This window comes from Nelumbo nucifera, chromosome 2 (assembly GCF_055504915.1).
Source record: "Nelumbo nucifera cultivar China Antique chromosome 2, China Antique-T2T, whole genome shotgun sequence".
Classification (NCBI taxonomy): Eukaryota; Viridiplantae; Streptophyta; class Magnoliopsida; order Proteales; family Nelumbonaceae; genus Nelumbo; species Nelumbo nucifera.
Genome location: NC_142650.1, coordinates 17,393,162 through 17,411,014, shown reverse-complemented (window position 1 = coordinate 17,411,014; position 17,853 = coordinate 17,393,162). Strand labels below are relative to the sequence as shown.

General features: G+C 36.5%; 2 protein-coding genes across 2 annotated transcripts; both read right to left on the bottom strand.

The window, feature by feature from the left end:
- Positions 1–273: 273 nt before the first annotated feature.
- On the bottom strand, positions 274–2,339 carry LOC104596984 (protein SRC2-like). Its single transcript, XM_010258329.3, has one exon. It carries the CDS (start codon positions 1,461–1,463, stop codon positions 528–530), a length of 936 nt encoding a protein of 311 aa, XP_010256631.1. The 5' UTR covers positions 1,464–2,339; the 3' UTR covers positions 274–527.
- Positions 2,340–7,472: 5,133 nt separating this feature from the next.
- Positions 7,473–10,987, bottom strand: LOC104596985 (D-glycerate 3-kinase, chloroplastic-like). Its single transcript, XM_088897121.1, has 8 exons — positions 9,545–10,987; positions 9,356–9,435; positions 9,203–9,254; positions 9,080–9,121; positions 8,530–8,598; positions 8,163–8,237; positions 7,935–8,051; positions 7,473–7,657 (listed from the first exon to the last, which is right to left on the bottom strand). Exons 1-8 carry the CDS (start codon positions 10,100–10,102, stop codon positions 7,514–7,516), a joined length of 1,137 nt encoding a protein of 378 aa, XP_088753247.1. The 5' UTR covers positions 10,103–10,987; the 3' UTR covers positions 7,473–7,513.
- Between the last annotated feature and the right edge of the window lie 6,866 nt (positions 10,988–17,853).

The following is a 17,853-nucleotide window of genomic DNA, read 5'->3' as shown; positions in this document are numbered from 1 at the left end:
AGGAGATAAAATAAGGTGTATGGAGATAATGGAGAAACTCCAAATAAAAGTTCATACACATCCAATTGTCCCCATTTCTCAAGAATCGTATTAGCATCCTGCATTAGCTTTCAAGATGCTATGGCCGTACAGATTGTTTCAAATCATGCACATCCATCTAAAATTTTCAGAATGCTTATCTTGATTCTCAAGGGTGAACTTCTACTAACTCTGTTGACCCTAATAACGTATTTTGGTTGAGAAACTTATGGATGAAATAGAGGACCGGAAGAATGAAAATATGATCAGATTTTTCTCATTTCCAAAGGGAAAAGGCATTTCATACATATCCATGAGTGATAAAGCTAGTAGAATTAAGTATTTTCCTTGTTCGGACAAGCATTGTAAACACCAAAGTTAAAAAGAAAAGAAACATAGATTATATACACGGCATACCCAAACTGGAGTATGTCAGTTATTTCAGCTTACCTTCATAAGAACCCAAACCCCAGAAAAAGTTAAAGAAGAAAACCAAATTACCAAATACATCAATAATCACCACGATATTCGCTGTACTCATCTCGTGAGGCTAGGTCGCTCTCGACTCTGTCTGCAATCTTCTCCTCCTCATATTTGATTCCTTCTTCTAATGCAAGACCTCCCAAAGCCCCGGCAACTGCTCCCACAGCCAAACCTGTACCGAATCCCATCTTGCTTCCTTTCGGCTTCTGATCGTACGACGAATAATCGACGGGCGCTGACGGCCCACTGGGTCCACCGTAATTAGAAGACCGATCGAAGAATGGACGAGGTGGTGGCGGCGGCGGCGGCTGAGAGTAGTAGCCAGAGTAATAACCGGAATATGGATCCGAATAGCTGCCGTACGGATACTGAGGAGCCGGTGACGGAGCAGGGGGTAGCGCCGGTGGTGGGATAGGAGTCGAATACGGAGAAGGAGAGTATCCCCTATAGTCGCGTGATGCAGGAGGTGGAGGAGGAGGAGCACTGGAATAATAATAACTGGGCGGAGGGGTAACATGATAATCCGGGGCAGGTGGAGCAGGGCGTTCGCGGACGGCAAGCTTTATCCTGATCTTACCCTGGGGACGGCCGGATGGACGACGGAGTTCGAAAGTTCTGATACGGTTGGAATCGTCCGAGTCGACCAGGTCCCTGAGAGGAAGGCGGAGCGAGCCGACCGAAGGTTTAGGGGTCTCGGAGGGCTTGGAGTGGAAGATTTCGAGATTGAGGATGGAATCCTGAAGAGGAACGTTGATAGACAGAGTAAACCTTTCGTTCCAAACGGGGCGAGTAGAGCCCGAGTCATCAGGTTTGGTGGCGAGTCGCCGGTCCGGGTCGACCCAGAAGATGGCGTAGGGTTTGAGATCTCCGTTTCGCCAGTTGACGTTCTTGAGGTGCTTTGCAGAGACGATGGTGATGTCGAGGTCGAGAAGCTTCGGTGGTGGAGGACGAGATGTGGCCATGGCTGTTTTCTAAAAAGCGCCGGAGGGAGAAGGACGGAACTCGAAGAAACAAGAGGAGAAAAGGAGAAATGGAGAAATGGAGATCGAGGTAGACGGAGGGCGGTGGGTGCGGAAAGAGGATATAATAATAATTAACGGAAGGACTATTTTGCCCCTCTCTCCTTTATCTTGAAACGCGAATGTAGGTGTGGGCCTGTCGTCCACGACTCCACGTCTGACGTCCCTCCCCAGTCCCCGCCGTGTTACACACTACACAGGCTGACAGGAGTCGATCGAGCCATTGAGGTAAAAAAGAATTCCAGGCAAGGATATTTCTGCCAATAAATAAATACCTATTCAATATCCCTTTTATTGAACCGTTAGATTGGAATCGTAGAATAAGATATTTATGCCGATATGTAGGGACCATAGTCCATAGGAGGAGACAAGACGTCAAGTCGGCGCCTAGTCCCGGGCCCCAATCTAGACAGAGGCCCAGGCCCAACTACGATTACCGTATCCGTATGTATGACGTTCCCCTTCTCTTATCGGCTTTAGTTTAGACTAGCAAAGGGGGAGATGGGCCCAATGTACAACCCGAAAAGGGCCCGGTTGTGTGTCCTGTGGCTGTGGGTCAGATGAACATCTAGAAAGCCCAACTCAAGTAAACAATTAAATAGATAATTACTTTTACACGTTAAAAACAAGGTGTACAAATAAGGGCTCTCACCTCTCACTGTGGGAAGAGTGTAAATACAAATACACGGAGAAATATGTACGGTGCAAATTATCTCAAATATAGAGTCTCTAATTGAAGCAGGTAGGGGTGTAGGGTGTGAGTCATGTGCGTTGATCTACAAGATCTATCTACTATCTAGAAAATTAAAATGCAAAAAAAGAAACAAGCTTAAAAAGGGAAAGGTAAAATTTAGGAAGCTCCTGATTCCTGAACATCTATTATCTTCAGTTTGTTTGATATAGAACGTCCAATCTTTAATTAATAAGCGTAGCATCCACTACTATTTTGATGCAGTGGACACAGTAGTCATTCAACTTACTTTCTCCGTCGGCCCATCTTGTCATCTTGTGTATCCAAATCCTCTCTCTCTAAGGGAAACAAATAATAAGACCTCCCTTTATGGTTTTAGAATCGCCGTTGGTCAGACTGTTCGGTCCAGAAACTGTTTAAGCAAGTTATTTCTAGCCAAAAACCGTAGAATCGGTCAATGATCTATTGATCCAAGTAGTCAAACCATCGATCTATCGATTCATTCAATATTTTTGGTTATTTTTTAATTTTTTTTAATTTTTGTTGTTAGAACGGGTCGTCCATTCGAATCAGATGGTCGAACCATCGACCCAAAAATCGATGGCCATAACGGTTCCGTTTTTTATTCATTTTTTAAAACCATGCCTCCCTTTATTATTCTCGTTGTACTCAAAGAGATGTTATTCCCTACATCGATGGAGGAAGAAAAATTAAGAAAAATTTCAGGGAGCCAAAACCTAAGGTGGATTTGGGGGGAGGAGGGAATAAATAAATACGGATGATTATAGAGAGGACCAACCCATTGGAGTGGGAGTGGGGAAGGGGGAAATTTACATGGAATATTGGGGATTTTTGGGGCAGGAGGGTTGGGTCCCCCTAGCTCCGCGGGTCTTTTTTTCACTTCATTTTTATATATGTTTATGTTCATGTCTTCTTTTGTTAAGAATATAATGATTTTCCATTAAAGATATCACATGGTCTGAATATTTGTTACACATTAAATGAAAATTTCAATTAGGTTAAAGATATCACATGGTTTAACTACTTTTTATTGATTCCCATTTTATAAATCACTGGTAATTCTAAATGATGATAATGATAGTAATAATGTATCCAAAAATTTCTATAAATATGTATTTTTATTTTTTGTTTTTATATGTTTTTTGCTTTTTATTATTAATTGGAATCATATTGCGAAATATAAATCTTATTATATAAACACCTCATCTATATATGTGATAATCAAATCAAGTTGTGAAGTTTCAAATATCATTAATAGGTCTACCTGCTTGGTTAGATTCTTCTTTTTTATAATATTTTATCTTTTTGGTGTTTTTTCTATTCATTTATAAAAAATGTAAGATTTAAATAGAGGTAATTGAATGAATTCAAAAATGAGTATTTTAGTCAAAAGAAAGTTCCACAACCTTATTTATATTTTTAATAGTAGTGTAAATGTAGAATTATAGATGTGTTCATTTTTTTATATTTCTGTGTAAAAATAATTCCAATATGTCGCACTTACTTTTTGTTTAATATGATAATTAATTAATATTATATATGTGTTTGAATTTTTTTGTAACATTTATGTATTTTTTATTTTTATATTTTTATTATTTATTTATGACAGTAAACGTTAATACATTTGACCCAAAAGTTGAACTATTGATCTTTGCCAAATAGTAAAAGAATTTCATTTTTGGTCAGTTCTAAAGTATGTATTTCATTTTCATTATCAATAAAAGTTTATTTTTATTACACTTATTTTTTAATTTGATTAATAAAAGTATCATAAATGTGTCTAATTTTTTTTTTACATTTTTGTAATTTTATATATTTATTTCTATTTAAAAATTTAATTACTTAACTATGACTTCAAAGGTTTATCAATTTAATTCGAATGGTTAATTGCTTAGCCACCACTTGGATAAAGAATGTTTTTGTTTTTTACCCCGTTTTAAAATATATGGGTTTATATTAATAAAAATATTGACATACATCTAATTAGTACCATTTATTAGTGAAAAATAACTTAAATATAGAATTTAATAAGAGAAAATGTGAGTTAATACCTTTAAGTATAAGACTTAATGAAAGAAGATTAAAAGGTAGAAAGTAATAATTGAAGTTATATTTTCAACGCTTACAATTAGAGATGTAATAAATAGACAACTATGTGCATTTTAGTAGCTATAAAAAGTTGGCACTAAAGTTGTAATAAGATGATTTTCATACCTTTTATCAAACAAAGACATAGAAGGTAATTTAGTTCAAAAAAACTTCCACTCTCCATCCGCACTTTTATATATAGTATAATTAGTTCAATTTATAATTTAAACCTTATAATTAAATATGGACTAAATTCAAAAATGAGTATTTTAGTCAATGTTTTCAAAATTGGACCAAACCTAAGGATGGCAATTTTGTGGGAATTTTCGGGTATCCAACCCGTCCCAACACTAATAGGACCCGTTTATCAAAACCCTATAGGGTTTGGGTTTTGACTTTAGGGTATCTGATACCCGATACTCGGAATGCATAAATATGAACCTATTATATTATATATCTGCACAAATTTATAAATTTTAAGTATTAAGATTATTCTATTATTAATATTTTATTTGTATAAATTTCTTGGGATTAAAATCATCATTCGATGTAAATTTGGATTTGATAGATTGTTTATTTCATTTAGTTATAAAATGTTAATTTTAAATATTATTTCTTTTAATTTTTAGTTGGAATTGTTAATCATATACATGCATTGTGTTTTGATGAACACAAAAGTTAATAAAATCTATTTTATTTTATTAAATAACATAAAAGGTGAGATGGCTTAGTGGCTTAAAGTAGCATTAAGAGATTTGACATTATCATTAATTGATTTGGGTTCAAGTTACATTATAAGCATTAAGAAATTTTTTTAATAGAAAACCTTTGGTCAAGGGGTTTAACGGGATGGGACGGGTTTAGGAAATTGAGAGAAAAAGTTAACAGGTTTGGAATCAGGGATACATAGGATTTTTAGGACGGGTTCTCGAGTTGCTTTCAAATTAATTCCAAATTTTTTTATTTATTTTAAAAATAAGAATTAGAAAATAAAAAAATGACAAAATAAACTTTCATATCTCAAAATCTTGTTCAATTATTCCCAATGGTCAAAATTAGTTAGGATCTTTAGTTATTCCATTTTAATTTTGAGTTTTCTCATTTTTGTGATTCTTTTTAAGTTATAGCAACAGAAAAATTGTAACCCCAATGACGAAGTTGAAAAATTGATGCAAGAGATGAAAGATCAAACATTGGTCTTATATTAAAATCTGAGATACACCAATGAATCAAATGTTTTGGGACTTGAGAAAGATTTAGAGAGATAAGAGAGATGTAAAAAGAAGGCAAGTGGTATTGTAGCGGCGGTTGAACCATTGATTCGAAAACCAGAAGCCAAAGTGGTTCTGTTTTTGGGTCGATTTTTAAAACATTTATTTTAGCCAAAAGAAAGTTCCACAACCTTATTTATATTTTTAATAGTAGTATAAATATAGAATTATAGATGTGTTCATTTTTTTTATATTTTTTATATTTCTGTGTAAAAATAATTCTGATATGCCACACTTACTTTTTGTTTAATATGGTAATTAATTAATACTATACATATGTTCGAATGTTTTTTTGCAACATTTATGTATTTTTTATTTTTTTATTTTTATATTTTATTAATTTTTATTATTTATTTATGACATTAATTGTTAATACATTTGACCCAAAAGTTGAACTATTGATCTTTGCTAAATAGTAAAAGAATTTCATTTTTGGTCAGTTCTAAAGTATGTATTTCATTTTCATTATCAATAAAAAATTATTTTTATTACACTTATTTTTTTTTTAATTTGATTAATAAAAGTATCATAAATGTGTATAATTTTTTCTACATTTTTGTAATTTTATATATTTATTTCTATTTAAAAATTTTATTCTCTAACTATGACTTCATAGGTTTATCAATTTGATTCGAATGATTGAATTGCTTTGCCATCAATAAAGAATGTTTTTTTTTTGTTTTTTAGCTAGTTTTAAAATATATAAATTTATATTGTTAAAATATTGACATAGATCTAATTAATACTATTTATTGGTGAAAAAATATCTTAAATATAGGATTAAATAAGTGGGGTTAATACCTTTAAGTATAAGACTTAATGAGAGGGGATTAAATAAGGTGGAAAATATAATTGAAGTTACATTTTCAATCCTTACAATTAAAGATGAATTAAATACACAAACATGGCCATTATAGTAGCCATTAAAGCTATAATAAAATGACTTTTATACCCTTTCTCAAACAAAGAAATAGAGGGTAATTTACTCCAAAAAAAGTTTCACACTACATTTACACTTTTATATATAGTATAAATATTTACGGTTAAAACTTTAGGATCAATTTGGAAGAACTACAAATACAAATATATAAGATGCAAAAACTTGCATTTTGTATTAATTTGTATATATTTGCATTGTACATATGTGCATTTGTACTCTTTATAGACTGAGTCTTAACAACATTAAATATTCAATTGTAACGCTGCTTTATCATTGGTTCAAGTTTTTTGCTTCACATTGCAATTTATGCACCATAGATTTTGCCTGGACAAAGATGCCAATGTTTAATTTGTTTCAATATTGTAAAAGAATAAAACTTCTTCACTTAAACACCTATTATATATACACATTGTAGATAACCTCACTTGGCATCCTTCCAAACAATCTACTTTTGCTAATGACATGGTTTTCAACTTTGCACAAAAAAGCATATGAAATAGTAACCTTGAGGCTATGTTTGGTTTGAAGGAAAAAGTAGGGAAAGGAAAGGAAAGGAAAGGAAACCTTTACAAATCCTGTATAGGTTTTCCTACCTTTTCCTTCAAACCAAACATAGCCTAAATGTATTATTGTGGCCCACCTTGAATTAGATGAAGTGACATCAAGATAGGTACACACCAACACCATGGAAGGCTGTGATTCACAGTTAGCCCAAGGCTAAAACCATGTTTGTAGCAAAAGAGAATTCCACTTGGCGGGATCAAACCTGCATAACCACAAGCTCTTCATAGTAAGGTGGATGGATTTCACATGCAGTCTGCTTTCTTCTCTCCCTCTTAATCCCAATATGTAATACCAAAAATATATATTTTATTACATTGATGCCAACTATCACTAACAGTACTTGTAAACATCACATCTTCTCTCCAAGAGACTAAAAATGGCTTTTAATTTCTAAGTATTCTAGATGAACCACATTTAGTTAGCTATGTAAGATAAGATTTCTATTTTCATCAATTTCAACAACAAGGAGATGCTCAATATCTGATCCATTTGGTCCTTCTGAATAGAGTGTTGGAAGATAGGCCTTGTATGCCGACAGGAAACGTGAAATAAAGTCTATGACCTGGAACAATTAAAAGAAACTTAATTTCATAAAGATTAACCCACTAACTAATCTCAGCTCTAAGCAACTTTAGCACAATTCATTATGGGAAGCCTGAGATATACAATTATTAAACTAAACCAAATGGAATAGCAAAACATGATTTATGTAGTCGACCCCATATAGTTGAGACAAAGCTTAGATGACGATTGTTACAATTATTAAGTTGAAAAGAAGACAGGACTCCACATAAAGAGAGCATGCATAAGGTATTAATGTTCATGGATAACACATATACCTGCAATCGCCACTCATAGACACAATTTGGGTCCTTAACCTTGATTACCATCCATGACGCAACAAACTTGTCCCATGCATCATAATAAGCCTCAAGATTTTTGTTAACAACCACTAGCTGCACACAACTAAAACCATCTTAGATCCAAAATCTTCAAACCTATATACAAAATGAGAGAGCCTTAGAAATAAAACATTAATTGAAACAAATAAATTGACCAGTCCAAACCTGTGGATCGATGGCCTTGACTACTTCCATTTCAAGGGGTTTAAAACCAAGCATCCAACCTTCAAACAAAATAGCCTGAACCATCCAAAGGGCAAACCAATAATGAGACAGAATGGAAATGATTTAGTAAGCTTGCTATTGGATAAGCTTCAGGGTTGTGTTTTTTAAAGCCCCAATTCTAAGCTTTACGTTTTCTGGCTTAAAAGTGTTTTGGGACTTTAGATTATGTTTTTTTTTTAAAGACATACTTACCGAACACTTAAAACACTTTTTGTCACATTTTTGTTTCCCACAGCCCAAAACTCAAAAGTGAAGCTTATCCAAACAGACCCTTTAGTAATAAAAAAACTGAAGATCACTATCTTACTGCTAGTGGCCCTTCAACCTCCGGCCATGTTGACGGATCAGCTCTGTCACCTCTTCCACCAAACGCAGACTGTACAGAGAGAGAGATATATCCTATCAATATACACTCTTAAACTCATAAAGAATCTTCAAGAAAAGAAAAGGATTAATGATAATTTTCTGCTTACTTTGTTGTAACGTGGAAGCTTCATCCTCATGCCTGGATGGTTTACAACCCATTGTTACAGACAGAATACCATGTTTTTATGAAGAAAGGAAAACTCCATTATTTGAAACATGAATAAATCAGTCCTTTCTTAGTTCGGGAAGGGTGCAAATACAAGTATGTACAGTGTCAATTTTGCACTGTACAGTATATATTTGTCAATCTGCATAGGCCCATCAGTGTTTCAACAGATAGCTGAAGATCATGGCTTCCAGCATTCCCCCGAAGCTAATGATGGCAGAAATTGACAAAAATTGAAAGAACAAATCCCTTATATCTACTTTTAACAAGTTAAGGAGAAGAATAATTAAAATATCAAACACATGGCATTAATTTCAGTTGCTACCTCTAAAAGTGCATTTCCAGGATTTTCTTCTCGCAGTTCAGCCTACAATAAAACCAAACCAGAAACAAAATTTTGAGTTGGAGAGGGGGAAAAATACTTAAATGAACTACAAAAGATTATTACCTGATCCTCAGCTGTCAAATAGAAATCATCTATTGATATTGTTGCAGATTTCCTAAGATTTAAGCATAGCTCTCAGAAACTCCATACTTTTCAGATAGTCTTCACTCTAAAAAGGAAATTTTATATAAAATATTGCACTAGTTTGCAACCAACCTTCCAGTGCATCGTAAAAGATAATCTAGAGCAGAAACAAGTGTAGTCTTCCCACTTCCTTGTGGAGCAGCGAAACCAATCTGCACCACAAAAGGAAATCATCTTAATGTGAGCTGCTTATGCACTGAAATACTTATGGACAGTGATCAGGAAATAAGGAAAACGATATGTCCAAAAGGATATCTATACCACTAAAGGAGGGATATCTTCTGCATCCTTGAACATTGACCTGTGATGGAAAATCTGATCTTCACACCAGAAGAACACCGGTATATAAAAGTGATAAAATCTGGCTTTCTGAGGGATTGATAGGTTAAGTTCATTGAATTGAAATAATCTGCAGAGGTAAAGCCCGCAATTTAACCACCTATGAAAGGTCTCTGCAATTATTTTTGGGGTCAGACCCAGTTTCTCTACAAGAGGACCCGAGCATGCAAACTCATAAAGTTCCTGCACAGAGGAAATAACCACTGGTGTTGCAGGAGACATTGAATTTAATTGGCTCTGCCTCCGGCTGCTGTTGATCATGGTGTCAAGAAATATGGAATTGCTAGGAAAAAAAAACAAAAACAGCAGAAAAGAGAATGAGTTTTTTTTAAAAAAAAACTTCAGCTCAAAACACTCCATTGTATTACAAAGTAAGATAAAACAAAGGCACAACAGATACCAGCAAAAAACTTCAGAATGTATTAGTAATTTAGTACAATTTTCTTTTGGGTATTGCAAAAAGAAATTTGGCAAATGCATATATTATAACCACTCAAACTCTTCCTGGAATATGTCTGCTCTCATGCATACTGTAAAGAAAAATACAAAGTAATTAAGTTATAATACTTGGAGCAGTTACCAAACTAATCCATTTCCACGAACCCTGATAAAGAAAAATAGAAAACAACCAAAAAGAAGGCAGAGTGAATGGAAGAAAACATTGAAAATTTAAATGAATGAATGGATTAGAGAGATGCAAAGGAATTAGTTAAAACGATCAGTTAAAAGACCCTCTTAGATTAAAGGAACTGACCTATCAATAAAATCTATAGAACTTTTAGTCTGCTCCAGCACTGATAATCTATTATAATTTTTGTTTTTTACTTTTCTGTCTTCGAGCTTCCTTCATGGGGTTATGGACTTGTGGGTTTGGGCAGGAGACCTATCCGTGAAAGGCTGCTGCTATATAGAGTTAATGGTTCTATTTTCTTATCTTTGGGAATGGAGGAGAAATAGAATTCATTTTGCATTCCACTCCCGCAACGTAAACAGTCTTCTACTCCATGATCGACTGCAGAATCAATTAAGCAAAAAGAGGAGTAAAACCAAAAACGATTATACAGTTATTTATAGCCATAATTTGTTCAGTGACCACATACTTTCTAACATGTGTGCCTTGTTTACGATCTTCGTTTGTTCTCCATTGCCATCGTTTTCGTCCATCTCCACCTCTTCTTTTTGCAACATCATTGTTGTAACTTCAAGAGAAAAGGAGGAAGAGAGACTCTTGGTGATTGGAGTTAAAGAGCGAGATCCAGGAGAGTTACACAGGAACAAACACATTGTCGAGAGTTGAGACTTAAATAGAGCAATTAGAAAAGATTTGTAAAGAATCAGCAATAATTAAAGATCAATTAGGTGCATTCATCTTACCAAAAAAACTAAGGTGCATTCACTCTAATAATATTGACTGACTGCACGCTAAATCCAAATTTCTTCATTTGTTCACTTTTAACAAAGTGTTCTTTCATGTTTAACAAGGTGTATTTATCATCACCTCAACCATTCAGTCTTTTACTGCATAGATTTTTCCACAAATTAATTAAAAGCTACTCCAATAACCCATAAAGGCAGAATATATAATGGAATAAATCCACCACTACTTTCACGTTTCTTTAACAGCATAAAAATCTAATGGAGGCATGGAATATGTTAATGTGGTAAATCTTATCAAATTTGGATGGAGAATAATTTGAGAACAAGGACAATCTTTGGGTGAAGATGGTAAAAGGAAAATATCTAATTAAAAAACAATGAATTTATGCAATAAAAAATCCCCCCAAAAAAATCAAGTTAGTGCTGGAGATCTAAGCATTTGTAATCAAAGAGAAAACATAAAAACATGTCTTGCATAGAAAATAGGAGATGGAAGAAAGTGCAATCTTTGGTTGGATAACTGGGCAATAAAGGGACCACCAAAGGACTACAGAATCAATGATAATAGGGACCTTAACCAAGAGGATTGCAAAGTAGAGTTGTCAATGAACAATAACGAGTGAGATATGTCTAAAATTAATTAATAGTATTCTTCCTGTTGAGATAGCAGATAGAGTTCAAGCAATAACTCTCCCATTGGCATTGGTAGATAAGGAAGGAAGATCAGTTAGTTGGTATGGGGTGCCAGCACAAGTGGAGGTTTCTCAGTGAAATCAGCTTATGCCAACTTGAACAGTGAAGACAAGGAAGATGAAAGGAAAAAAAAAGCTTTGAGTAAAAAAATAAACAAAATACAATGCCCTCCAAAACTTAAGATCTTCATGTGAATTCTCATGAGAAAAAAAATAAGCTTCCAACGAAAGGATGAAGACTATAAAATAGGGGGTTCCATTGTGATATGCAAATTGTCCCACGTGTGGTTTACTGGAGGACAAAATTCATGTATTTATAAATTGCCAGATGGCAGACCAAGTTTGGTCTCTTCTCGAGGACCAACTTCCCACATAGGAAATGAAACGGGCGGGTTCAAGGCGGGGATCATATTCCCTGTCCCTGATTCTGAAATTAATCCCCATCCCCATCCCCAATCCCTGCCTAGGATAAAATTTGTCTTCCATCCCCAATCCCTGATAGGGCTGGATTCCCCATGGGGACCTGAATCCCCAAAATGTTTTCAGATAACAGTATTTAAAAAATAAATTTACTTAAAATAAATAAAAATTTTAAATTATAAATAATGTTTTAAATATATTTTGATATATACATAATAATATAAATAATATAATAGTATATTTAATATAAATAACATTTAATATGTATATATATATATATATATAAAATCAGGGTTGGGGCGGGGTGGGACTAGGGGTGGATTCGAGCCGAATCGAGCTTGACTCATTTATTAATCGAGCCTGTAAATTCTCGAGCAACTCGTGAAAAGCTTGGCTCATTGCCACCCCTAGCGGGGACCTCAATCCCCATCCCCATCCCCAACCCCGACCCCGACCAGGGATTCCTATTAATCCTCGTCCCCATCCCCACTCCGCCAAAACAATCCCCATCCCCATTAGGTCGGGGAAGTTGGGTGTCCATCGGGGATGGGGAAAATTGCCATCCCTGTCCCACACCCAAATACCAAATAAAAAAAAAATCCCCACACCCAACAATATGAATAGAAGATACACCGGGGATTGGTGGATGGGCTTAAGAAAGAAAAAAAAATGCATGAAAAGAAAATAGAAACCAAAGCTTTACAAAGCTTGAAAGATTTTACAGATTATCCAGAGAAATTGGGAAAATGTCATATAAAATAAAAGAAAACCCTGGCCTGTGATTCAAATGGCCCCTCCAGAGGCCAATGTAATTAAGACTCAGTTAGGAAAGAATATAAATACAAATATATACAATAAAATACATAAAAAATAATACAAAAATATAAAGTTTTGCATTCTATATATTTGCATTTTTACTCCTTCCAAAATCCAAACTAAGGCTAAGGTAAACTTTGATGTGTGAACTGTCAAATGAGATGCGCCTATGGGTGCATTTCAAGTGACTCAAATGGCAAAATAGTAAAAATTAATTGGTGCAGGCCCAATTGCCATCACTTGTATAATGGTGGCAGAGATGACAGCAAGCCATGCCCATGAGTTGGCCATTGCAACTATAGAAGCACCCAAAGGTAGAGGTTGGAATTTAAAAATAAAATATTGTCCAAAAACCATAACATCCGTGAGCTTATAGATTGAAAAGGTTGGGAGAACATGGTTGAGGTAGGTTGAAATAATTTAAAGGCTGAACAGGATACATATAACCAAACCTTATAATGATGAGCATTGTCTAAAACCTTTCATGCCTTTTTTTTTTTCAGCACTTACAAGTAAACCACTAATGAATTAGCCACACTTTTCAATCACATAGTCCATATGTACCATATATTTCATCTTATGTCATGGTTTTCACAACTAATTTTAGCCTTCAAAGTATTATTTTTAATACATAGTAGAAACATTTATCTATAAAAATGAATTTATTTTGATGACATAATAGGGCAGATTTTTTTTTTAAATAAAGATAAGGTGGTTTATGTCATGGTCTAAGATGATAGTTTATGTCACGGTCTAAGATGATAGTTTATGCCATGGTCTAAAAACTATCATTTTGTTTTATTAATAAAATGATAAAAAGAAGGGCAGGTTCAACCAACTGAACCCAGCCCCAACAAAACCCACTTCAATTCAGATACATCACAGGTTTACAGACTACAAATGAAGAAAGGTTGGCTGATGAACAAGGTCCCTGGTAGCTGTTGCACAGGAACCCAATCCCCCAATAGCAGATCCAATCAGCTTTTCAACCTAATTAATTATCAAAAAAAAAAAAGAAAAAGAAGAAAACAGCTCTTCAACTTGGTCATGACTGCCTTGGGAAATTCTTTTGTTCCTCTTAGTCCAAGCCATCCATTGCACTCCACTACAGCAGGAATCAAGTTCCGTAATTGCTTTCCACTTTTGCTTAACCCTATGGCATAGAATTTTTTTCCTATTAATGCAGGGTGGGAAGAATAACATGGAGCCTCCTTTTCAGCAATTATACATCCATGATTCCTTCGTCCGTTCGTCCTTAATTGAGGCTCAATTACAACCAGAGCCACCACTTTTTTCATATAATATTAATATATTATCACAACTAAAAGAAAAAGGTAGCAAGAATATTTATAAAATTTCCTTCAAGTTAATAAAATGACTTTGCAAGAAAAATAATCTCTTTGCAGGGAATTAGAGTGAGGCGCCAATGCGCCATGTGTGAGGAGCAGATCCGATTTCTTTGCAGGGCCAGAGCCAAGGGAACTCGAGGGAGACTTTGTTCCAAGGTTTTTTAAAACTGACTCGGAGAACGAACCGGTCAGGGGTCTGGTTTCTGAGTCGAATGGTCCGACCGTTTGAATCAAACGATCAGCCCATTTTAACAAAAAAATTAAAAAAATTAAAAAATGATCAAAACTGTTGAACGGTTCGAACAGGTCAACTGCTCGAGTCAACGGTTTTCTAACTAAATCAACGTTTTTTTTTACAAATATCCGATTTTGAAGAAAAACAGAACCAATCACCTTACCGGTTCCCGGTTTTTCCGATCCAACCGTGCAGTCCGATCCAATTTTGAAAACCGTGCTTTGTTCCGTATGCCTCAAACTTGCCCCTTTACATTATTAATATAATATATTAATAGTATAGTCCTCCCTTTGCCTCAAAGTATAGTCCCCCCACCCACCCCCTTGGCTCTGCTAAATGTCGAGGAAACCCGAAACTCTAATGGACGAGGCAAGGGTGGTATTTGTAACCCCACCCTAAACTTGCCCCAATAGATAATATGTCTATAATATATTGTTTTATATTTTATATATAAATACTAAAATATGACACCTATAATTCATAATATATATAATATTTTATACTATATAATATACAAAATAAATTTTATACATATTAGACAACATATTATAATGTGTATAATATGTTATTCTCAAAAAATAGGTTTTTTAAGTTGGAATTGGTGGGGTAGGGCAAGGCAAATTCAGGGGTCCCCATTCCTTGGGGGACTAGGCTGGAGTTGGGATTTCTAGCCCTGAAGGAGTATGGGGCAAGGATAGGGTGTGGTTCTTGTGTTTGGGGTTAGGAATAGGATAGGCAAAAATTGGCCCTGCCCTACCCTGTTGCCATTCCCACATAGAAGGAACTATGTTGTTTTTTGGTATCCTAAATAATAGAACTTGATGTAGGTATATTTGGTCGACTCACAAGACTTTGACACATGGCATTGGCCAAGGGTATTTCTGATAGCTAACAATTTCCCAATGGTAACAAGATAACCCCCACCCTTAACGGTTGCAGAGCATTTAATGTGGGCGCACGATCTTGGTGCATTTACTCCTGGGTCACTAATGAAGGGGTCGTGGTCGATTGACGCCTCTCTAAGTTCCCCTACAAGACCGCAATCTACGGGATAGTTACTTATCGTTCATACTCCCCACTTGGGCGACTTTGATATTAAAGGGACACTACAGCTAAAGGTAGGGCACACATACTTGAGCTATCACTACTCTCTTGTAGTGACCTTAGCTTACTCCGAGCCATCAACTAACTTGATTGTTAGAGTCCTCGCCCCTAGGAACACTCCTGGGGCCTCTAACATCTTTTCACTCTTAGCAAGTGGGACCCATAACCCCTGGACCTCAAAAATTACTTTACTACCCTTAGCTCCAAGTTTAGTAGCATCAATTGGCGTTGTCCATGGGAACAACTTAGCATCTTCCCCTATAACATAACTTTAAGAAACTTCTTAATATTTCCAAAAATGGTTGATAACTAAGACAATGTCCCAAATGCTCAAAACCTAGTCACTCATGAACAATTCAATGTGGTGTTCCAACGAATGGATTGTTTGGCCCAACAACTGGATGAGTTACAACACCCGACAGGAGGTCTCTCACAAGGTGGCCGCCCCATAAGGGGCCAAGAACAACAAGGCAGAAAATTTGCACCATCTTGGTGAGCCAATGTCTAGGCGGGTGCATCGGTAGAGACCCCTCAGAGTCCAACAATAGTAATCGTCAAGCAAGAAAACACCGATCCAACACATCTCAGCTTCCAGCCAGCCAAGGTGGGAATCACCCTGGCACCCACATCCACGACGCCCCAAAGGACCGTAGGGATTGTCATGCCAACCACACTACCTCCAACTGTAACAAGAACGGCGATGGGCACTCAAGCCATTATAGCCCCCCTCATAGATCAGGAGCTGACCAATGTTGCGCCTCTCCCCCACCAGTCTCGGACCTCTGCAATCACCTCAATGATCGCTATGCTCGTAGAGCCTAGAACCCAATTGAATTTGAATATTCTAGGAATCGTGCAAATCTCCACAGGGTGAGAGAGCCCTAGGTCCCGATGCCTCAGATTGACCGATGCATCGGAGACCTCTAGGCGTAGATAGGCGCCATCCAAGATGAGATTAGACAGGTGAAGGAGGGCAGGGGTGATGCTTCCACTAGTCAGCTCGCCTTGTCCAACCGGATGGAGGCTTTTACTAGCTCCATTACCTAGGAGTCACTCCCGCCTAATTTCAAGGCACCTACTCTTGAAACTTATAATGGAAACATAGATTTAGAGGGCCACCTAGAGAGCTTCCGAGCCCTAATGCTCTTCCACGAGTACTCTGAGACCTTGATGTGCCGAGCCTTTCAAGCCACTTTCAATGGATTTGCCCACCGATGGTTCTATACACTCCCCCTTCAATCCATCAACTCCTGGGACTAGTTCACAAACCTTTTCTTGGCCCACTTTGTAATCATTCAACGACGCTAGAAGACCATCATCTCCCTGATGTCCATCAAGCAGAAGCACAGAGAGAGCATTCAAGCCTATATGAAAAGATTCAACTAGGAGGAACTCAAGGTTAAAGACCTCGACCCCTTGGTATCTATGGTTGTTGCTTCCATCAATGGCCTTTGCCCGGGACCCCTCAGTTGGTCTATTTCTAAGACGCCACCTAAGAGCAAGGTGGAATTCCTAAAAATAGTAACAAAATATATAACAATTGAGGAAGCTAAGCCAACAAGCACCTACAAAACCTAGAGGCTGTCCCCAATGAGAAGAAAAGAAAGGATAGAGATGGACCAGCCGATGGCATAAGCAGCAAGAACAATGAGAAGAAGCCGCCAGCACCATCATTTGACAAGTACACTCCATTAAACGCCTCCCGAACTCCCGTTGCTATTGGAAGTAGGGGTACTACTAGGATCACTCCAATCGGGAAGGGAATAGGCCTCACGACTGGAATTAGAAGTCGACATGGCGGAAGATGAGGCATTACCAAGAAAAGATTTTTTGAAGAAAGGACAAGAAAACAAGTTACTAAAAGCCGAGGTGGTCTAAGGAACTCCAGGCAAGAACACTGCGAGCTAATGATGAAGTCTCCCCTGTCTCCTCTCCCTTTCTAAAGGAAAATGGATGGTTAAGATTTGTTGTATCCAACGACTGTAATCAAACTGCCTTAACCACCCACACCGGCAACCTCCACGTGGCATTGACCTTGAAAGAAAAAATGGCATCGAGGCCTGAAGCTGGCTCGCCCATCGTCCTTGGCTCAAGATATGTCGAACCGGCGTGACCATACAACCATCCACCCCAAACATGGATCCTGAGCATTTGAACTTGGGCCCATCCCTAGCATGGATCCTTGACCGATGAAGCCAACGCCCATCCCGAACACGGCTGTCAGACTACGGAAGCAAG

Bases quoted from the DNA above. Each gene is read 5' to 3' on its own strand.
- LOC104596984 (XM_010258329.3), bottom strand. From the start codon at position 1,463: ATGGCCACATCTCGTCCTCCACCACCGAAGCTTCTCGACCTCGACATC.
- LOC104596985 (XM_088897121.1), bottom strand. From the start codon at position 10,102: ATGCATTTGCCAAATTTCTTTTTGCAATACCCAAAAGAAAATTGTACT. The intron at 9,122-9,202 runs GTAATAATCTTT...GTTTTATTGTAG, and splicing joins ATTTGACAGCTGAGGATCAG to GCTGAACTGCGAGAAGAAAA. The intron at 8,599-9,079 runs GTAGCAACTGAA...CTCTCTGTACAG, and splicing joins CTGGAAATGCACTTTTAGAG to TCTGCGTTTGGTGGAAGAGG.